At 34.5% G+C, this 24,101-nt stretch overlaps 1 protein-coding gene across 1 annotated transcript in view; it reads left to right on the forward strand.

Moving 5' to 3' along the window:
* CCDC152 (coiled-coil domain containing 152) overlaps positions 1–24,101 on the forward strand; it is a 52,685-nt gene that overhangs the window by 26,124 nt on the left and 2,460 nt on the right. Inside the window, exons 5-8 of the mRNA XM_003759907.3 lie at positions 10,076–10,140; positions 18,980–19,082; positions 21,365–21,492; positions 23,959–24,045. Of these exons, the coding sequence (XP_003759955.1) occupies positions 10,076–10,140; positions 18,980–19,082; positions 21,365–21,492; positions 23,959–24,045 (383 nt within the window). The remainder of the gene's footprint in view (positions 1–10,075; positions 10,141–18,979; positions 19,083–21,364; positions 21,493–23,958; positions 24,046–24,101) is intronic.

Genomic DNA, 24,101 nt, shown 5'->3' on the forward strand with positions numbered 1-24,101 from the left:
CACACACACCCCCAAGTTCTTGAAGCCTGTGTTTCTTAATATGGCTTTTGGCAAGATGAACAGAGAAAGAGGTTACTTGTCTAGTTTAAGAACTGAGTCAGAAAGAATCAATGACTCAGAAATGCCATTTGAATTTTAAGTCTTCTCACCATTCAGAACAGCAAGAGCCTGAGTTATTGAAAGACTCAGCAGAGTGAAAGTAAATGTGTTTAATATTCCAGTAAAGAACTCTGGCTGAATGATGAAAGAAGCCAATGCCAACCATGGTCATAAATTGATTGCCCTGCAGGGGAGAGAACATTCTTAAATTTAACTATTTTGGATTTCCTTCCAGGATTAGGCTTTTGTTCCCAGATAAGATTGTGATCCTCAATTCAGATCAACTGTGGAGGGGAATATTGAACCAGATAATGTGTAAGCAGTACAGCATTTTATTAGGTTATTCAATTTTCTGGAAGAATTTTCCTACTGATAGTTCCCTATCATTCCAAAAGTTTGTCCAGTATGTTTCACAGAAATAGAAATCATAGTATTGCAACCAGCACCTAGCACCGTGCTTTGCACATAGTAGGTACTTAAAATAAATGCTTGTTTTATCAAAATTGGATCCATTGAATAGATATCATTTTGTGGAAGCCCCATACATTTGTGATATGACAAGGTTGGCCTTGATGATAATGCAAATCTGAAAAACAAAAGAAAGGCAGAGTCATTTGTTATCAATAATTTAATAATTTTAATAATTAATAATTTTTATTTAAATAATTTAATAGTAAGTTCTTGTTTTCAGAATTTCTATATATATATATAAATTTATAAATATATAAATTTATATATATATATAAATACATAAAGATAAATAATTACCAATAAGATGCATTTTAGCTAATGGCTTGTTATCTTAATTTTTAATAATGATAAACATAACACCTTTAGGTCACATATTCATTGCTCCCACTTCATCCCCAAATCATTCTGACCAATGCTATAAGGGAAAAAAGAAAAGCAGATGTCCCATTCAAAGCCCCTCTTTTTCAAATGGAATAGTTGTTTTGAATATATGTGGTTTATATAAGTACTTTGTACTTATACAAGTACAGTACTTTGCATCTATTATCTCATTTGATCCTCAGAATGGCTTTGTAAAGTGGGTACTGTGGGAATTAGTATTCCCATTTTTCAGGAGAAGAAATTGAGGTCTAAAGAAATCAAATGCCTACTTGTATTCATTATTCCAGATTATCCATGTTGGAGGTTGATATGAACCCAAGTCTTTCTGATGAAAACTAGCACATGATCTCCACCATACTGTTGCTTACATCCATTGCTCTTGGTAACAACATTGTCATTCTTGAAAGAAGAAATTAACCTTACATAAATAAACCTTCTCCCCTGAGATTTATTTTTTAAAGTGAATCCGTGATGAAAAGCACCATAAAAACTAAGCCTGTCCTAAAATGTGACACTAAAATGCTTTAGCATTTTACTAGGTAGATATAAGCTTACTTTTAGAAGGGACATTATAGCAGTCAACAGATTCTATATGTTGTCTATAATTTTATTACCTAACATAGTAGGTATTTATTTTGGTCAGAAAAAAAAAAATCATTTTACATGCAGAACTAACATCAGAATATTTCAAACTGTTGAACACATAATTTTTGAAGTCTATTTTTTTGTAAAACTGACCAAAATAATATTTTTCCAGGTTTATGGAATGTTCAAGAAAATTCTTGTAATGATAAAATTTGGCAGATAATTTTAAAATAAAATATATAATTTAGCACTTTAAAATTTTAAATGGTTTAAGATGCAGAGGATATATGTGTATGTACAAACGAATAGACAGATATTCATGTTTTGAATTTAATCCATTTGGTTTTAATTTTTCATAACCTTGCAATTTCACAAACACACATTTTTACATGTTTTATTATCAGCAGCCACACTACCAGCATTTACCAGACAACATGAATTAATCGAGTGCTTCAAAAGGAAGCCATCTTGATTCACCAAAACTTGGATTCAAGGCCAAAGTTGCAGTAACTGTAACTCATAAAGCTAAACATAAACATTTGTAGTTCTCAGAATGAATTGCTTGTTCATTCCAGCATACTGAATACATGATTGATTACAGTATCATATAAAAAGCAGAAACTTCTTAGAAGTGTCTTGTAGAATATGAACTTCTTAAAAGACCAGAATGTCTTGATTTTTTATTTGTAATCCCAGTACTGAGCAGAGTACTTTGCACATAAAAAGAGTTTAATAAATGCTTTTTCATTCATTCATCTTCATAGGAAGTTTGTTTTATGAAGTTTTCTAACAGCCTTTCTAGAAAGGCCTTTAGCTGTGGTAGCCCTTTCTCAACACAATATATTAAATAATAAGTTCATATTTTCATAGTTGTGTTCTCTTAACCATAGTCATTTTGTTGTTAATAACTATACCAATATTCTCCAAATGATGCTATGTGATTCTGAATCATAAAATAGCATCACAGATTAGCTATATATATATGTAATTTGCCACAGAATGTTATCTGTTGGAATACACGGGAGCCACCTGACAGTGGCTGCTGGAGATCCAACCCAGATCTGCAGAATGAATCTCCTCATGTGAGAGAATAATACAAGGAGACTGAGAGGCCATTGCGTTGTCTGACCTCTCTCCTCTTCCCTCTGCCTCCAATTTATCTCATTCCCAGTCTACAACACCTGGGTCAGCAAAGTCTGCCTTGCAACTCTTAGATGTTATGATCCACAGCTGTGAAGGCTCTCAGAGAATTGACCTGTCCCATAAGTTACCAATAAGAGTTTGCATATAATAAGCTATATAAAGACATGATTGAGGACATGAATGATCAGAAAATATGAAATAATCATATGGCAAAAAAGAAAAACATTCTGTGTAATTCATTCTTATCCCCAATATACTAAAAGAATAAGATCAAAGGCTCATGTGTTTTGAATTAATATTTTAGTTAAGAGAGGGGTCCTCAAACTTTTTAAATAGGGGGCCAGTTCATTGTCCCTCAGACTGTTGGAGGGCTGGACTATAGTAAAAACAAAAACTTTGTTTTGTGGGCCTTTAAATAAAGAAACTTCATAGCCCTGGGTAAGGGGGATAATCGTCCTCAGCTGCCACATCTGGCCTGGGGGCCGTAGTTTGAGGACCTCTGAAATTATTACGGGGAAAGTTGGATACAGAATAAGAAATCATGGAGAGGATTCTATCTATATTTTTGTAGCAAATAAACATATAGATGAAACCACAGATCTATCAAAATATTTCTGGTACCAGTTCCCATTTTGAACAATGGTTAAAATCAGACATTTGAAGAGACAAGAAAACCAAGCTACTTAGCATAACAAACCAAAAGTACTTTTCATTAGGAGAAATCTTCACCCATCAAAACTCCAAGCTGATTTTGTGGGATAATTTCAGGAAAATAACAATTTAGAGTTGGAAGGGATTATATATTTGATTTAATTCAGTCCCTTAATTTTGCAGAAGAAAAAAGTAAAGCCCATAAATATTAGGTGACAAAGGTTATGTGTGTAATAACTAAGCACAACCAAGATTTTAACCCCAAATTTTTTGCTTTTTGTAAACTCTTTAAAAAGGCTCAAAGTGCTGGCTCATTATTCCATATCAGTCCTTGCAACAATCAGCTTTTTCCCTAGTTCAGGGATTTTTTTGTGTATAATGTACTCTAACACTTTGGTGAAGCCTATGGACCAAATAATGTTTTTAAATGTTTAAAATAAGATACATAGAATTGTAAAAGGAAATCAAAGGCTAATGGAAATAAAGATATAATTTTTTTCTCAGCAAAATTAACAGATTAAGTCATAGATTAAGAACTCAATGTGCTTACTTGTACTTCATGGCTTGATGCCATAATTTATAACACTGAGTTTTCACTTACTTCATTTGAGTTTAGGAATTTATAGAAACTGCAATTATCACTTTTTTACTCTCAAATATCCAGACTGAAAGGATAGAACACATTACTAAGAATTCCATGAAGTAAATTCTTGGAAGATATTGGCACACAAGCATTGACTTGGTTTTCTCCATCCAGACTTACTGGAAGACTCACAAACCAAATAAGAATATATCCTAGCGGCTACTCTGGTCACACCAACTTTAATCATATGGAAATGAACCAAAGTAGTATTTGGTTCATATTTGATCAAAAGACTGATAAGGTTCTGAGTGCATGGGGTTTATGCATTTTTTTTTATGAATTGCAAAAGCAGAATTCCAAAAAATGGCTGGATATCAGAATCATCAGAATCCTCCTCAAATCAAATGGCCTTGACTTTTGGGCTAAAATTCTTGAGAATCATGGGCATGAAATGAAGGAAGCAAAAATTATATAGACAGTACAGCTACTAGAATTGTTTCATTTAATATATCTATATTCATTATCTATATCTATAGTATAGTATATCTATATTCATTACACCATTTACACCACAATGATAAAATTGCAAAAGGAGACTTCTTTACTGGTTAAAATTTACCTCTAAGTGAAAGGCCTCTAATACACACACACACACAAACACAAACACACATATACAAATATGTATATGTACAGATGGGTCCTTATGCCAGCAGATGCTTTTATGCAATATTTTTTATTTTTAGAATTGCACTTGAAAATTGTAGTATAACTCAGAAACAAAATTTTTCAAAATAATTTCTACCATAAATACATTGTCATATTAAAGTATTGCTTATTACTTGCCTTTTACTAATACCAACACAATATTCAAATGTACAAAATATTAAACAATATGTGGCTCTTTTCTTTCACCATTTCAACACTTTCTCTTTTTTCCATGTTTTCATCCACTAGCCTTTTCTGTTTTCTGACTGTCCTCAGCTTTCTTAATGATCCTAGACTCCTTGCTACCTCAGCTTGGTCTGCCAAAAAGGAGGAAGGACCTTATTTTTCCAGAGGAACAGAATCACATGCTCTTAGAGATCTAATCCCAACTAAGCAGGAATCTCTTCTGCAAATCTCGGAAACTTCTGCCTCCAGTTGAGAACCTCTAGTGATGAAAGTTACCCATTTTCTGGGTAGTTTTTAATGCTTGGGGATCAATCATTCCATTTCTGGATAGTTTTTATTCTTGGAGGCTCACTCCAACTGGCAAGAAAAGTTTGCTATGGAATGGTTTTCCTAATTTCAAATCTGTGCCTCTAAAACTATAAATCAGAGCTCCATTGATAATTCATCTTTGAAGCCATTAATTTGAGGCAAACATTTAATAAAATGACATAAAATAGTCAAAAAACTTGCCTATGGACTTGAGATATTCCCATACAGCGTCATTAAGATGAATAGATATATAGAGGGAATATACATGGTGAGACATTCATGTAGAAAACATTGATCATCTATATCAACCATGTATCAGCATGTGAAATGTGGTCAGCTCACATTAAGGGACACATAGATAGTTAATACATGTCACTATTGCACATGTGTGGAGTATCAGTTCACGTATCAGATGTTGCAGGGCTACTGATAACCTTTGGTAATGTCATTGCAGTATTCATTCTATTTTGACATTGTGGTTCTTTCCATTTACATTTTTGTAGTCATTGTGTATATTGTTTTGCTACTCTTGCTTACTTCACTTTGTATCAATTCATTTGCGATCTTCCCATTCCTTCCTATATTGTTTGTATTCATCAGGCCTCTTGATACAGTCATTTTCCATATCATTTTATCTTTTACAATCACAAGTATGCCTTATTTGATTAAGAAATCACATGATAGCTATAATTGTGGAAGGTATCTGTTTTGATTATCTTTTGGCATTTTTTTAAATATAATTTTTAAGTTCTTTACAACAAAAAGCAACATGTTCCCAGCTAGCTAAATTCTTTCAGCTTAATCTTTTTTTTGGACCATTTGTACTCATCTAAGGACTTGAGTTCCTCAAAAACCTCACACTAGATTTGGTCATTATTTAACATACTTCCCAACTTTCAATCTGTGAAAGCTAGGCTCTCAACCATTATCCATTTATTTGAGTAATAACTACCAAACTGCTTTGAAGTTGGGGTTCATCAGTTTGTTTCATTTTTGGTTTTTTAGATCTCATGTTTCTTCTGTCATCCCCTATAGATTGCATAGAGAGGCAATTTCAAACCCAGGAGGCAGGGTAGACATATGGGAGATTGGCCAATGACTGCACAGTCCTGAGAGTATGTATGATGTGCTCTGTCTGCAGTCAACTCATGTGGAGGTTTGTTTAGTGAGCCTGCTTTCAAGCTTTGGCATAAAAGGCCCTTTCCTCAATTTAGAGTACTTGTAGGCATTCTCTATTTCCTATTGGCTTATTTGCATGGTGACCAAAAGTCTTGTAAATTGGCTTCTATGTCAAAAGTGAAAGGCACACAAAAGGCCTGAACCAACAAAAGCCCTTTGTGCCCAGGAGCTTTTGAATGGGGATGGAGAAGTGCTGTAAAACCTCCAGGTAGGAAGAATAGCAATTGCTGTGACTACCCTCCCTTCTTACTTGGATCACTGTGTGACCATGAATGCATGCCCACTACTGTTTCTTCTGTCCCTGCTATGTCCATTCTCTCCTGATCTGTATTGGATGAGTATTGAGGACAAAACAGATTAGAAACTTGTGAACTTCAGAAAGTAGGAAGAGTCTCCAGAGCCTGACAAACAGAGTCCATAGCAGTTTGCTATAGTTTCAATAGCTGGCCAAGTGAGGATCCAGCCCTGAAGAGCAACCTGTTTGATCCAGCCCAGCAGTGAATCAATCCAGGTGCATCCACTCAGTTTCCAGTTCTTTGCCACTATAAAATGGGCTGCTACAAACATTTTTGCACATTTTGCATTTTTGCAGGTCCTTTTCCCTTTTTATAATCTCTTTGAGATACAGACCCAGTAGAGACACTGCTGGATCAAAGGGTATGTCCCCAAGTTCACTTCTGAGGATGATCAAGCCAATGAATGAATTGGAAGCAAAGGAGCCCTTTTTGTGGTGGCAAGGAACTGGAAACTGACTGGATGTCCATCAGTTAGGGAATGGCTGAATAAGTTATGGTATATGAATGTAATGGAATATTATTATTCTATAAGGAATGACAAGCAAGCTTATTTCAGAGAGGCCTGGAAAGACTTATATGAACTGATGCTAAGTGAAGTCAGTAGAACCAAAAGAACATTGTACATGGCAACAAGATTATATGAGGATCAGTTGTGATGAACTTGGCTCTTTTCAACAATGAGGTGATTCAAGGCAATTCCAATAGACTTGTTATAGAAAGAACTATTTGCATCCAGCGAGAGAACTATGAGACTGAATGTGGATCAAAGCATAGTATTTATCTTTGTTATTGTTGTTTGTTTGCTTAGGGTTTTTTTCTTTCTCATTTTTTTCCTCTTTTGATCTGATTTTTCTTGCACAGCATGATGAATACAGAAATATGTTTAACCTATATTGAGTGGTTTGCTGTCTAAAGGAGGAGAGAGGGAAGAAAGGAAAAAAAAATTGGAACACAAGGTTTTGCAAAAGTGAATGTTGAAAACTATCTTTGCATGTTTTTAGAAAAATAAAAAGCTATTAAAAAAAAAGAAATGAATTTGGTAAGGGGAACATATTGTAACAAAATTTAGTTTGAACCTATGCTCTCCAGTAACTGAAGTAGCAGAAGAGAGTTTGTTTCAAAGTTTGCCTTTTGTAAGTATTCAGAGACAGCTATTCTATGTTCACAAGTCTTTCTTCCCCAAACTAAACACCCCTAATTCTCTCTATCCATATTTTGTTGATATAATCTTTCGTTGTCTCACTATTCTGGTTACCCTTTTCTAGATTCACTCTAGTTTATCAGAGGTCTTTCTAAAATGTTAAGGATTCTATATTTATCCTTATTAAATTTAATCAAACATAAACAGGGAATGATGAAAGACAACTATGAGCTTTTCTGTTCTGTCATATGAGGGTTCATCTGACTCTCATTCTCCCTCCTGTCAATGCTGTCAATTCTGTAAAGGGCCAACTAAGCAGTCCTGGCCTTAGCCAGTTTTGCTTTTGTAAAATGACACAGTGGATAGAGAGCTGTCCTGATTTCATATGTGACCTCAGACATTTATTAGCTATGGGCAAGTCACTTAACACTGTTGGCCTCAGTTTCCTCAACTGTAAAATGAGCTGGAGAATGAAAAGACAAACCAGTCCAGTATCTCTGCCAAGAAAACTACAAATGAGGTCACAAAGAATTGGACTCAACTAAAACGAATGAACAACAGGCAGCCTCAGAGAAAAGAAGAAATTTTTGCCCTCATCAAAATTATTGGCAGCAAGTAGAATGCTTTCCAAAACAAAATATTAATTTTTATTTGGCCAAATAAAGCTTGATTTAATCCCCTAACAATCTATTTACTAATATTTTATTTTGTGAAATCAGCCCCCCATAGATGTATTTCCCTGCCTTTTTAAATGTGCTAATGACCTATATCATACTGCTTTGCTGTTTCTTAGCAGTATATTTACTCCTACCTTTTTGAGAAATTAAGCATGATGACATATTGATTAATCTAATTCTGTTTTCTTTATATTCTTTTGTGAATTAATAATGTGCACTCAAAACATTGTGTTTTCCATATTGAGAGGGAGCATGGTGCTGTAGAAAGAGCACTGGAGTCAGGAGACACCTGGTTTAGAATTCCAGCTCTGACACTTAATAGTTAGGTCAAGTTGAACAAGCCACTTATTCTCTCTGAGTCTGTTTTGTCCTCTTAAAATTCTCATGGGTTTTATTTCCACCCAACTAATAGGCAAAGATGACAAAAGATAAGAATAATGAATGTTGGTACTAGAATGCTTATTTAGTTGTCTGACAGATGGGTGAATGGTTAGTATAAAGAAGTATTCATCTCTACTTGGCCTTGTGTATGATACAATTTTTATTCGTTTTTCAATATTCATCTATTTAATATTCTCTTACCATATATTATGAAAGATATTAGAAATGCATTAAATATTGTTTTTTTGTCTCACAAACAAGAAAATCAGAATTAAACTTTCCTTAAGTTGGATTTTGGAAGAAAGTTGTTACTGTTTTTTTAATCTACCTCAAACTTAAAGAGTAAAGAAATTTTTTTATTGAATTCTTGTGCAATTTGACATATGGTCAGGTGAACATATTTTCTAGCACTGTTAAAAAGTGAAACACACATAAAAAGAACAGGAAAAAAAATCAGGTGACTCATCTCTAGTTTTCTACTATCCTGATCCCCATCTTTTTTTTTTTTTTTTTTTTTTGAGCTCTAGCCCTGATGCCTTTCTTGACTAGACTCTGTACCTCATACCTGCCTCCATACCTACTCTCAGACAGTCTAAAACCCAGATACCTACTCTGGCTCAATTCTTAACTTGGTTTCAATCTTGGTCCTAGATTCATTTTCTATACCTAAACATGTTTCTTTTCTGCCCTAGTACATGTGCCCAAGCCTAAAAATAGGGAGGTCAAATAAATAGCAATTTGAGAAGATTTATTCAGCAAAAATTAAGCACTATCCACCCCATTACAATCTTCACATCTTTGAAATTATTTTCTTTTATAGAAAGGCCTCATTAGTCATATATAAATATAAATATTTTAGTGATGATAGTTTACATGTGTAAATATTATTTTACAATTGTAAACTTTGATTTACAAGTACCATAAATAATTGTTATACTTGATATTTTACAAAGCACTGTATACATATTTATTTACATATATGTAAATATATCTATGCATGAATATACATATATATATATACTAGGCATATATACTTATTTGATATAATTCTGAGAGGTAGATAGTATGACTATTATCACACAAATTTGACAGAGGAGAAAAGGGGAACTCAGAGTCATGCCTAGTCATTAAAATAGCAGAGTCAAAAAATTTAGTATTTTGATTCTTTTTCACATTAGGTAGAAAATCATGAAATAATTGTGACTTAATTCCTAATGACACCATGAGAAAACATTTAATTGGAGAAGTAGTTCAGTGTATAAATATGTATTTTAATGTTTTTATACAGATGAAAATGAACAGCTAAAGAAAAATAATGATATCCTGAAGGAGAAGTTAAAATCTCATGAGCAGGTGAGGCTTGATGTAACATATAAAGTCAATTCTATCCTGAGACCTTAAATTGAAAAAGACAAAAAAAAAAGATTGATTATATTTCTAAAAACTTTATTTTTGCTTCAATATTTCAATATATTTCATCATTATTTCATTAAGGGGAGCACTTCATTGATGAAGACAGCAATCCCATTGCTCAGATGAACTTTATAAATTGCTATAGCCAAAAATGTTTTACCTGGTAACCAACCTTTAAATGATATGCATTTTCGATCTCATCTGGGCTGATCTCTCAGCCCACATTCAAAACCTTTGCAATTTATATTTTACTGGACACAGCCTTCAAAAATTCATTTATGGCATTTTGAGTAACTGAAGTGGGGCTTTAATGAAGGCTCGATTTGCAAAATACAGTGAAAAGAAATTATTGAAATCCTTTTTTTCTAAAGTAGAATTTAACTTATAAGGAAGAAAAATAACCAATGTGGAGCCCAAACAGAATATAGATAATAGCAATAAGTATTATGCCAGTGAATTTCTTGTACTCTATTAGTAAACAATGGGCACAGATTCTATTTTCTCTAACACCTTTATTTTTTTTACTAAAGTTTTTGGTTGCCTTTCCCAAAATTCTAGTAAATAACATAAAGTTAAACATTCTAGTAAAACATAAAGATTTTAAATCATAAAATAGACATAATTTCCCCCACCTTCTTCTCTCCCTCTTCTTCTTTTTTCCCTTTCTTTCTTTTCTCCTTTTCTCTCTTTCCTCCTCTCTTTCCCCCTTCTCTCTTTCTGCCTTCCTCTCTCCCTATTTTCTTTCTTTCTGAATCTCTCTTCCCCTTTTCTTTCTCACTGAATTTCTCTCTCTTCCTCTCTCTCTCTCTCTCTCTCTTTCTCTCTCTCTCTCTCTTTCTCTCTCTCTCTCACATACACATACACACACACATATTTTCTTTTTTCTCTCCTTTCTCTCACACAGTTTCTTTTAGATCAGTGATTTTATTGTCAGAGGTAGTTTGAGAAACCTGAATGCTAAGTGTCTGCCAAGGGACACAGTGTTTATCTGTAGTAGACAAGATGTGTTCACACATCAAGTTTTCCTGATGATAAGGGTTCTTTCTATCTGCTCCCTCGTGCTGCCTCTCTAAATGTGTTTATTGCACACATATGGCAATGTGTTTCTCATTTTCAGTTAACCATTGCAGTTTCAGTCTATTAAGTGGAATACAAGTGAACTGCTTCCAAAAGATCCCTTAAGTCTTCTGCCAATTTTTCCTTCTGTTAAACTTAAAAACCTCAGATCCATATACAGACATGACCCCTACCTGCAGCCCTTAAGCCTGGACAACAGTAGAAAGTAGACTAGTACCTAGGCAGCTGATGCTGGAACTACAGCAGAAGAAATGCTCAAGTGGCAGCTAGATGGCACAGTGGATAGAGCACCAGCCCTTGAAATCAGGAGGAGCTGAGTAAAAATGGCATCTCAGATATTTACTACTTCCTAGCTATGTGACTCTAGGCAAGTCACTTAACCCCAATTGCCTTGCCAAAAAAATTGGCCAACACACCCTCTAGGAAGCAAAATGACTAGAATTTTTGTAGGAGTCATGCTACCAACAGAATTAACCACACCTGGTAGCAACCTCTCTGGCTTCACCACAAATGACAGGTCAACCCTAAGTTTAGGACTCTGCATTCAGGAGACAGAGAAGCCAAGCCATAATCTAATTCAGTGCAACTAAGAGACTAAGCCAAAATCCAGGAATTCATGCAGAAAGCAGCAACTCATCTTGGCCCCTACCTCTAGGACAAAGTACTAGTTTGCCCATACCATCCAAGAATAAAAGAGAGCAAAGTCTGATGAATAAAGAGCAGAAAGAAATGATGGGTAGGCAGATTTCAGAAAAATCAGGAAAAACTTTTATGAACTGATGCAAAGTTAAATGAGCAAAACTAGGAAAACATTGTACCAGTATAAGCAACATTATGTGATGATCAACTGTAAATGGCTCAGCTCTTTTCAGCAACCAAGCCATGACAAAAGACTTACAAAGGAAAATACTGTTCACATCCACATAAAGAGAACTGATGGACTCTGAATGCAGATTGAGACCTATTTTTTCCACATAATTCTTCTTCACAGTTTTTTTTTCCCTTTTGAGCTGTGTTTTAGTTTCACAAATGTGACTATATGGAAATGTTTTTCATGATGGCACATATATAATCTGTATTCAAATATACTACTATTTTGAGAAGAGAAGGAAGGGAGAGAGGGAAGAAAAATTTAAACTAAATCTTGTAAAACTGAGTACTAAAAATTGTCTTTGCTTGTAATTGGGGAAAAATAAGACACTATTAAAAATTTTAATTTAAATGAAGTGAGAGAGGTCAGGGTAGTTTAGAGAGCAATGAAAAATGAAACAAATTCCAATCAGAGTAGAATGCAAAGGGGAGAGTAAAAGGCTGAAAACCTATGATTAGGGACAGGAAAAAAAGAAGATAACATGGGGCAATGAAGGAAAAACAGATTGCTTTGATTATAGATCATTAGAGTTCAGCAAACTCCTCTTTCATAATTTTCCCCTTTTGTAAATAAGAAGACAAGGGCAAAGAGAAGAAAAAGTACAAGTGGTTAAGATGAATGGAGATATATAATCAACAATAATAGGATGTGAGTGGAAGACATTCTCCAAAAGAGAATAAAAGCAGGTAGCAGAAAGAATTAAAAAGCAGAATCCAACCTGAAACATTAATATTCACATAGAATTAAAATGAAGGTCTGAAGCAAATCTTTTGCGATTCAGGAGTCATGATTTCAAGGAAAAAATAACAATAAAAATAGATGTTATTAAAGAAAGATAACTATAGAAACTACAATATGATTAAAGGCATCCCCTCTAATTAGCCAGTATCAATAACTAATATATGTGCAGTGAATGGCATAGCATCTAAACACAATTTTAAAATTCTTTGAATTGTAGGAAGAACTAAGCAGTAAAACCAAAGTAATAAGGAACATCACAATATACCTATTAAATCTAGACAAATTTGACAAAAAGATTAATAATAAAGAAATTAAGAACCTCAATAAATTTTTTTTAAAAACTGGATATGATAAATTTCTGGTGATTATTAAACAGGAATAGAAAAAAATTGTTATTTCCCATCTAAACATGGCAACTTTACAAAAATTGATCATGTTTTGAGACAGAAGAATTTCACAAATAGATGCAGGAAAAAACTATTAAGCATATACCTTATTGACCATAATGAAATGAAATTTATATTCAGTAATGAGCCTTTGAAGAAAGCATTTTAAATTAGTTGATTAATAACCACAATTAGTTAATCAAAAAAAAGATTGATAATTTTGAAAAATTAATTTTTAAAAATAATTTATTCAAAACAAAACAATTTAATTCTAAAGAATTGATCGATAGATGCATAATAGGAACAAAAGAACATTTCATCAAATAACAGCAATGAAGCAATATACCAAAACTTTTGTAATGTGGCAAATTCAGTCTTTAGGGGGACATTCATATCTCTAAATACATTTATCAACAAAACAGAGAAAGCACAAATCAATGAATTGGGTAACAAATTTTAAAAATACAAACTAGAAAAGCAAACAATTAAAAACCAACTAACTATCAAAATAGAAAGTCTGAAAATCAAAGAAGAGTTTTTTTTAAATTAAAGGAAAAAATCAATTGGCAAATAATACTAAAGTTTTTTTTAAAAAAAAAAAACTAATTCAATAAACAATTAGCAAGTCTGATTTTAAAGAGAGGAAATCAAATTTTTGCATACAAGATTATGAAGAAGAATTTACAGAAGATGAAATAAATGAAAGTATTCAGGAACTATTTTGCCCAATTATATTCCAACAAAACTGATAATTGGTATGGGTGAAAATATTTGACAATTTGAAATATCGAATTAATAGAACATCATTAAAATACATAATTCAATATCATAAAAAAATAAATTGAGCAAGCCACAAATGTTCCCAAAGAAACTTGATAACCAGATAATTTTACAAATAAATTCTATCAAACTTTCAAGGAATAATTAATTCCAATATTATATAAACCATTTGCAAAAATAGAAAAAGAAAGGATTCTTCCAAACTCAGATACAAATATGTTATTGATACCTAAGCCATGAAGAGACAAAGCTAAGAAGAAACTTTAGACCAATGTTCCTATTGAACATCATGTAAATATTTTTTTAAATAGCAAAAAACTTTGGCATTTAAAAAATATTAGAAATTATGACCAGGTTGGGTTTACATACAAAGTCAGTTTAATAAATATTATAATAGGGCTCCTTGTTATATTCTAACAAGAACCATCATTGGACATTTCTCCTCCCCTCTCCCTCTCATTATATAAAGAAAATAGAAATGTGATGGACCACATTAGCAACAAAAATAACACAAGCTACCTGATTATTTCAATAAAAACTGTAAAAGCTTTTGATAAAATCCATCACGTATTTCTGTTAAAAAAAAGAAAAAAAACTAGGAAACATCAAAATAAATGAATCCCTTTTTAAAATGGTAACTACTACCTCTCTAAAACCAAGAGCTAATATTATATATGTAATGGAGAAAGGAGATGCATTATCATCAATATTATTTAATATAGTTATGATGATGGTATAGTAGTAGTGATAGTGGTATAATGGTGGTGATATACATAGTAGAAGTAAAAAAGATTTATATAGTGCTTTAATATTTGCAAAACATTTTATATGTAAATATATATTATATATATGTGTGTGTGTGTGTTTATAAATTTTATCTCATTTGATTTGATCTCCAGTGATACACCAAAAAGAAATTGAATTTCACAGGGAAAAAAAAAAGGAAACAAAACTATTATTTGTTATAGATGATATGATGATCTATCTAGAGAACTCAAAAGAATCAATCAAAAAGTAATTGAAACATTAACTTTAACAAAGTTGCAGAATAGAAATGTACATAAATTATCAGCATTTCTGTATATTATCTACAAAACCCAGAAAGAAGAAAGAGAAAATCCATTTAAAATAGCTACAGAACATAAAATAAAAATAAAGAAAAAAATTTTAAATGCATATTTAAAAACATTCATTATACAATAAAGACAAACCTACATAAATAGAGAAATAACCATTATTTGTTGGTTGGCTATGGCAATATGATAAAATGACAATACTATTTAAATTAATTTACTTTAAATAATTTTTTTGGCAAATTTTCAATGTCATACCAACCAAACTAACAAATAATTACTTTATAAAGGGAGAACGAAGTAGTACTAATTAAATTAATCTAGAAAAATAAATGATCAAAACTTTCGAAAGAAATAACGAAAAACAGGAAGAAAACTTAGTAGTACCATATCTCATACTATGCTACAAGCAGTAGTCACCAAAATGATTTGATAATGGTTAAGAAATGAAGCTTTATCAGTGGAACAAATTAGATACACAACATACATAAGCAAATGGACACATTCAATTTCTGTTTGATATTTTCAGATACCCCAAATATTGGGGTAAGAACTAATTCTTTGATTTAAAAAAAAAAAAGAATGGAAAAATTGTAAAGCAATCTGGCAGAAAATGGATATAGATCAACAACAACTTATTCTGAATAACAAAATAAGCTCTAAATGTATCGCTAGGAAAAGAATTCTTTACCAAATAAGGAATAGAAAGGAATACAAAAGGTAAAAGGAACAATTTTAATTACATAAAATTAAAAAGTTTTGCACAAGCAAAACCAATGCAACTAAAATTAGAAAGGAACAATAACTGGTGGAGGAAACAGAGTAGAGAAATCATTGCCATAACATTATCATTTCCAAGATATATAAAGAATTTATTCAATTTTATATGAACAAGATCCATTCCCTAGTTGACAAAGGATTAATGAACAAGGAAGAAATCTAAGCTATCAATAGCCTTATGAAAAAAATGCAAATTAAAACTATAATTTCTTGCAAGTGTAATACTCTACCAAAAAATCCAAAAGACTCAAGTAAAAAAAAAAAACTGAAACAATAATAATTTCAACAGTTATAGTTTGTAAAAAATAAATCCACACAAATCATTAGATTTCTGTATATTACCAGTAAAACACAGAAGTCAAGATGAAAAGAGAAATTCCATGCAATATAACTACAGAATGAATAAAATGTTTGAGAATCTACCCACAAAATATTGACAAAACACTCTTTTCAGAAATAGAGACCTTATAAGTCTACAAATATTATTTATTCTTAGATAGGATGTAGCCATATAATAAAAATGACCATATTACCTAAATTAATTCACCTATTCAGGGTCATGTCAATCAGTCTCTTAAATGACTGTTTTATAGATCTAGAAAAAAAAATAATGAAATTCATATGGAAGGAAAAAAGATCAAGAATCTCAAAACCAATAATTGGGGGGGGATGGAATTGAAGGGAACTCAGCAGTACTAGTTCTCAAACTAGTCTATATATATGGCTGTAATCATCAAAGCTATTTGCTACTAGTTTAAAAATAGGTTGGTCAGTGGAGCAGATTGGATAATCATCATAAAGAAAATAATTGATCATAGTGGCTAATATTTGATAAATCCACAGACCCCCAATTTCTATAGTAGAGACTTACTATTTGAAAAAAAAAAAAAACTGCTGCAGAAACCAGCAAGCAGTCTGGAAAAGGCTTCATACCATATACCTAAATATAAGCTTCAAATTAATACATGACTTAGATTTTAAAAGTCACATTTAGTAATAATTAAAAATAGAAAAATAAACTTTTGAAACAGACTAGATAATGAAGAATTAGGAACAAATAAACTCAAGTGTTTAATGAATCTGAGAATATGAATAACCTGGGAAAGAGCTCCCTATTTGCCAAGAACCACTCAGAAAATCAGAAAGCAGTAGAAATTAGGTTTATGTCAACACCTTAAACCACACAACACAACAAATATAACACAGACAGAGGATCTTAAAAGTTATAGCATAAGAAAAGCTGGAAGAGAATCAGTCAGATACTTTTCAGTTAGGATTTTGGAGAACAGACTCTATGTGAGCCAATTGTATGGCATGGCCATCTAAACTCCATTATCAGTGAAAGTATAGTGTCTAGAATTAGGCATAAGATAGTTGCCATCATCCTCTGTTCTGGTCAATTTAAAGAAGATATTAACAGAGGAAGGTGACTAGCATGGTGCAGAGGTCAGCATGGAAACTATTTCATATGAGGAATAATTAGACAAACAGGGACCATTACCCTAAAGAAGAAAAAACTTGAAGGGACAAGTGGTAGGAAGAGTTGCTTGTGTATTGATGCCCTCTGGTGGCCAAAAGACATTACTACAACTTTTAATATTTAAATTTAAATTTGAATTTTTTAATTGCAAGAGGTGTTCTCAAAGCAGATTATTCAAACAATATTTATATAGTGGGAATTAATATTTGATAATTAACTCTTTATAGAAAAACAATTCCAAGTTTTGAAGCTTTATATTGTCAATGTAAGAAAGGAGGAATAAAATTCTATTCCCTCAGTTGAGATAGTCAACAGAATGGATATAATCAAAGAGTAGATAACAGAGGTTAAGAAATACTAACATGTTAACAAGGTGCTAATACTTAGTGATTCCTTTTTGAAATGTGAATATGTTCTAGGGGAGGGGGTGGGGGGGTAAGAGGTGAAAAATTGGAACAAGAGGTTTGGCAATTGTTAATGCTGTAAAGTTACCCATGTATATATCCTGTAAATAAAAGGCTATTAAATAAAAAAAATAAATAAATAAATAAAAAGAACTCAAAAAAAAAAAAAAAAGGAAAAAAAAAAAAAGAAATATGAATATGTTTTCCTACAAATGAAGAAAAACTTTTTCAGGGCTTTAAATAACTAAACCCTGGAGAAGTATGGGGTGTTCAGGAGAGCAATTTAAAGAAAAGACCTTGCAGGGGGTCATCATGCATCTATCAATAACTCGCCCAGAGAAAAACAATCCATCAAAAATTTGTTCATTGAAGAGAGTTCAAAACACATATGAAAGATGAGGCTGTAGGAACCCAGATGACTAATTTACCCAGAAGAATTGCAGCAACGAAAAGAAAATGCTTGAAGAGACTAGGAAGAAGAGAAAATCTTCAGGTTGTGAGTTACCTTTGCTTTATCCTACACATATCCCACACCACCATTTTACTCTTCTGAACTTACCCTTCACATGAATGCTATATTATTGGGGAGAAATATGTCCAAGATTTGGGAAAGGAATGTTTTATAATTGCTTTTCTTACTAGGCCATCTCAGTAATCAATTGTTTTGATCTAACTATATCTACTGCATCAAGTTTCATTTAATTGAAGATGGAAGATTTGTTGTTGGGTGGTTTCAGTCATGTCTGACACTGGATACTGGAGTGATTTGCCATTTTTTTAGCCAAAAGCAGAGACTAAGTGATTTACCCACACAGCTAAAACATTTTTGAGGCTGGATTTAAACTCACATCTTCTTGACTCCCAACTCCAGCGCTCCATCCACTGCTCCACCTAGCTGCCTCTAGTCCACATAAAATATTTACTGGATGGAAGCAAAATGTCATTTTAGGCTATCAAAAGAAATAAGAGATGGAGCTCCATGGAATTCATAGAAATATGCTCCCTATAATATGGGTCAACATATCCCCATATGATGGGAGCTCAAAAGCAAAAGCTTTAAGATTAGCCACCCCCTAGTGCTCTTGCTTGTTAGCACTGGTTGGAAGGAGTCTCCCAGGGGAGTGTGCTACATCAACAATTATAAAGCATATTTAGTACATACATATAATTTTTTTTCTTTTTTACAGGAATATAAGCGTCAGATTGACAGACTTGTAAAGGAAATTCAAACTAAAGAGGAAGAACACAAAATGGAAATAAGAAAAGTTAATCTGGATATGCAAAAAAAATGTAGGTGACTTAAAATGTTCTGTTTATATCACATTAAATAGGTGCCCCACCCCTGAAAATCTAATTTTTGTAACTTTACTGCTTTAATAATTGCATCTTTGTGTCTAGATGAAACACTACCATGTTTTAAAGTGCTGTGCATTTCAATTTTTAAAAAAATTAATCTTGGGAATTTGACATTTCACCCCCAAACTAATTAATTGTTATTAAACAATATGTCTTTTAAGTTTGTACTTTGAAATTATGTAGAAATAACATATTTGAGTATTTTGTACGCCTATCATTTATGATTTAATACTTTTTTTTTCTCTTTCCAGTAAAGAACCACTTTTGAGTCATGTTCCCATTCAGTAGGGAGACTGATGATGTGTTGGGTGGTTTCAATCATGTCTGACTCTTCACAACATTGGATATCAGAGTGGTTTGCCATTTTTTAGCCAGAGGCAAACAGAGACTAGGTGATTTACCTACACAGCTAGAACATTTTTGAACCTGGATTTAAACTGGATTTAAAATCTACTTGACTCCAACCCCAGCGCTCCATCCACTGCTCCATCTCACTAGTCCATATAAAATACTGAATGGAAGCAAAATGTCATATTAGGATATCAAAAGAAATAAGAGCTGGAGCCCCGTGGAATTCATGGAAATGCGCTCCATATGATATGGAGCAAGATATCCTCAAATGTGTATATGTGCATCTGCGCGCCCATACATGCATGCATATGTACGCAGGGGAATTGTAGGTGTCCCTTATAGCCAATTCAAAGAAAATCCTATATGTCTTTTAAAAGATTCATAGTCGCTTATTTGCCAGTTGGGAACAGTGACAGTTACCTTATTCATAATGTTTTACCGTTATAAAGGATTCATACGCATTATCTAATCTTATCTTCACCACAACCCCAAGAGGGAAATGGTTTATCAAGTAATTGCCTGTTATTAACATCCAAGGAGTTGTTTGTCAAAGAGCACAGGGATAAAGAACAAATGGAAAGCCTTCCCCGAGCTCGGAGCGCAGACCGCACAAAGAGCATAATAACTAGAGCAGGCGATAAACGCCGCTGCCGGGGAGCGCGCAGTCTGCTGGGGAGGCCAGGCAAGACCCACCCTGAGCCGCAAGCGGAGGCGCCTTAAATGTGAAGGTCACAGCATAATCCGCGTAGGGCGCAGCGTTGGCGCCTTTAGCGCCAGCCGCTCTTTCAGCGCGCTCCGGGGCCTTGCACTAAATAGGAGGAGATGTAACATCCAGGAACAACGAAGTCTTAGCGACTCTCTTGCGGCGAACGGGCCCACACGGACAGTTTCAGCCCAGTTATGAAACGCCGTGAGACAGGAGGGAAATGCGGAGGACAAAGATATTTGCGTCGTCCCTTTTTTCTCTCCTTCGCTGGAAGGAAGTGGGTCTGGGGTCTTGGGGATGGAATTTCGAGAAGTTCTAGCCAAGGTTCCCTGACTTAGATGTCAGAGCCTGCCGTCCCGTCTCAGGAGCCCATCGGAAGGCAGAGAAAGGGAGGCGCCGGCAGGGGGCGCGCCTGGCCCGAGCAGTCCCCCCGGGAGCCCGCTACACGGGGTGGGCCGCGCCCCCGCGCTCGCGCCCCGAGCCCGGGCCGGGGGGGGGGGGGCTCTCCTCCTCCGCCCGCGGCCTGCTCCCGGGGAGCCCCGGGCCCAGGGGGACCGAACTGACCCCCGCACCCCCACCCCTCCGGGGAAGGGCCTCCTCTGTATCTAATCGGTGGGAACACAACTCCGGCCTTCTGCCGAGCCCGCTGTTTGGTTCTAAGTCAGGGTCAGGGGTTCCCGCCTGGTGCTTGCGTCCCGTCACGCCGCGGCTCCCTCCGACCCCGGGCGGCCGCTTCCCTAAGGAGCTCGTCTGTCGGTCATTTCTTCGTTGAGTCGTTTTCCTATCAGGCAGCGCGGGGGTGCAGCGGCGGGGTCCTGGGCCCGGGGTCGGGAAGAGCTGCAACTTCCTGCCTGCCTCAGTTTCTTCTTCTGTGAAATGGGAGCCCTGACAGCGCCTTCCTTGCGGGGTGGTTATGAGGATCAGTGAATTAATGTTTGTAACGTTTTTTACAAACTATATAAGGATTGCTACTGTTACTTCTATTGATGTTTTAGAGCAAAACTAAGAGAATTGCTTGAGAACCCTGAGTTGGGCACATACTGCTTTTTGAGAACAGATTTTTCCTTAAAATCATGCTCTAATTTCTCGTGTTTCCTAGGCGCCGTTCATTTCTAACTGCATTATTAGAATATCGTTTGTTGTTTGTGTTTTTTATTAGTTGAACTGAATGAAGAAAAACACAAAGAGCTGATGGAGAAGAAGGAAATGGAGATTTCAGAGTTGACCACGAAGTTAAGAACTCAAGATATGGAAAAGCAGAATGAGATAATCAAACTACAAATAGAGGTAGTTCTGGGGGAAGTCAGATTGAGTTACAAGCTCCATGACTACCTATCTACCAGCTTGGCAGATTTATCATAAAACAAGCAAGATCAGAACCTAAAAGGAATTTAGCCATTGTAAAGAAGATGGAAAACACTACCCAGAATGCTAGGTATCAGGTTTCTGCCACTCCCTGTCAATAGTGACAGTTACCCCTTTGACCCAAAAATTGTGAAAAGGGATTAACAAAAATATTGAATGAAAAAAAAAACTTCTGTAGGGCTGTTGAAACAATGGGACAAGTTCATTTGGGCCTTCTCATTTCTTGACATTTCATAACTGTAGAAATGGAAACAAACTTAAGAGTTCACTAAATACAAGCCCCTTTTATAAGAGGAGAAAACTGAGGTCCCAAGAGGTTAAGTGATCTACCCCAAATCACCTAGCTAATCAATATCTGAGGTGACATTTGAACCCTAATACTGACTCTGCAACTAGGATCCTATCTTTTTTGTGTTCTAACACAAAATCTCTTGACCATGTATCCGTGAAGCATCCTGCAGTAAAACTCCATTGGGAATGGCAGATGTGTTAGCCTAGGGTGTGTTGGCCCTGAGTTGGATATAACTGTGATCCAAAATGGGCAAAAGCCAGTAATGTGACCAGAAGGATCACATGAGATGCAGGCAGGATGACAGGTGGCACAAACATAAAGGAACAAGCAGGCAACAGAGACCCTCTTATGTCTAAATCCTCTGCTTTTTGCAGTGTGCCGTACTGCCTGTTAATCACAACAATCTCTACACTTATTTTTCTCAAGTTAACCCTTTAATCTGGGGCATCTCCAACCTTTTGTAAGTAGTTTTTTTGATTTTCCTTCTCTCCCCCCAAGTTTTCACATAATGGAGCAATAGGGTGGGGCTGGAGAGGAGGGTATTACTATTCAAAGTTTCAGCAGAAACAGAGAATCCAAACAAAACAAGGAGAAGATAGCAGATACAACTAATTAAGATATCTATCAGTGAAGTCCTTGTGATCTGGAGGTGGATTCTTTGTAAAGGTTAACTTTGTCTTTAGTGACCATCTTCCTTGCACCACAAGGTCTGGAGCCTATCCAGCACTTTTATTTGTCCTGGATCTCTTCCCTTGCTAGTCCAGGCTTTCTTGGGCAATCCTAGAAAAAAGAAAGAGTGCAGCAGAAAGTGGAGTAAAGCTAGCTTCCTTCCAGTCCAAAAGAGAATTAAACTGAAGGAATGCTTTGCGCTGAATTTTTGATTTTTGAATGAAGCAAATGTCTTAAGAATATTTTTTATGTAATACATCTATCACAAGATATTTGTCTTATTTGAAAATGCTTTTCATATCATAATATTAAGCAATAAATGGTCTATTAGTTGTATGGGGAAATCTTTCTTAAGAATCGTTCCTGGGAAGATATAGGGAGCCATTGGGGTGAATAAGGGATCAAGTGAGTGACATGGTCAGACTCTGAGTAGGAGATGAAATTTTGGGAGAGATTTGAAACAGGGAGATCAACTAGCAGGTTGTTACAATATAGTCCAGGCTTGAGGTGCTGAAGGCTACCAGGATGGTATCAGTGTAAGAGGAAAAAATGGAATATATAAAACAGATGTAATGTCAATAGAAACAAAAGGACTTGTCAATTGACTGAATAAGGAAAGTGAAAAAGAGTGATGAGTCATTGCCAGACTAAGCAGTAATTATACAGTTAGGAAGAGGGGAAGGTTGAGCAGAAGAGCTAACAGAAAGCAGTATATCCAGAAATGATTGTGCCATGAAAACTAACATATCAATAAAATTTATTTTTAACTAAAAATAAATAAATAATTCCTGGGGCAGCTAAGTCGTGCAGTGGATAGAGCACCAGCCCTGTAGTCAGGAGGATCTGAGTTCAAATGTGACCTCAAGACACTTAACACTTCCTAGCTGTGTGAGCCTGGGCAAGTCACTTAGCCCCAATTGCCTCAAAAAAAAAAAATCTTTCCTAAAGAAAACCAGATTCTGAATATTATCATGACCACTCTTGACCCTGGAATACACATAATAGCTCTCTATTCTCCAGTGAGTGCTGGAAAACTAGTACAGGACAGCAATGTTAGGCTCTTTCCTATAGTCAGGCACATTAACTATAACAATGATTTGAATTTAACTGTTTTGCTTTGTTATTAGAAAAATTTCAATGGTGGAGATGTGTATATCTGGAATAGAATGTGACATAAAACCAAAAGGTATTAATAAAGCTTATTATTAACAAATGTAAAGGAACTTTTTTTTTTAAAAAAAATAAGCTTACATCACAAACTAGACAATACCTTAATATAGAGAATATCTTAATATAGTTTAAATGGCAAATTATAGACAAAAAGTATGGAAGGGATTACTGCTATGATAGAAAAACACCTTAATGAACTGCATGATTTTAAATTTTTCTTTCTTTTTTTTTTTTTTTTTTTTTTGTATTTGATTCAGCTTAATGCTCAATTGGCAAGAGCTCAGATGAAATCAGCAAAACCATATACTGATTCCACTGTTTTGCCTCAGCATATCTACAGAAGGGTATGTGATTTTGTTTTTTCTTTGTGTTTGTTTGTATTTGTTAAACTATTATTATT

The sequence above is a fragment of the Sarcophilus harrisii genome, chromosome 1 (assembly GCF_902635505.1).
Source record: "Sarcophilus harrisii chromosome 1, mSarHar1.11, whole genome shotgun sequence".
In the NCBI taxonomy this organism is placed as follows: Eukaryota; Metazoa; Chordata; class Mammalia; order Dasyuromorphia; family Dasyuridae; genus Sarcophilus; species Sarcophilus harrisii.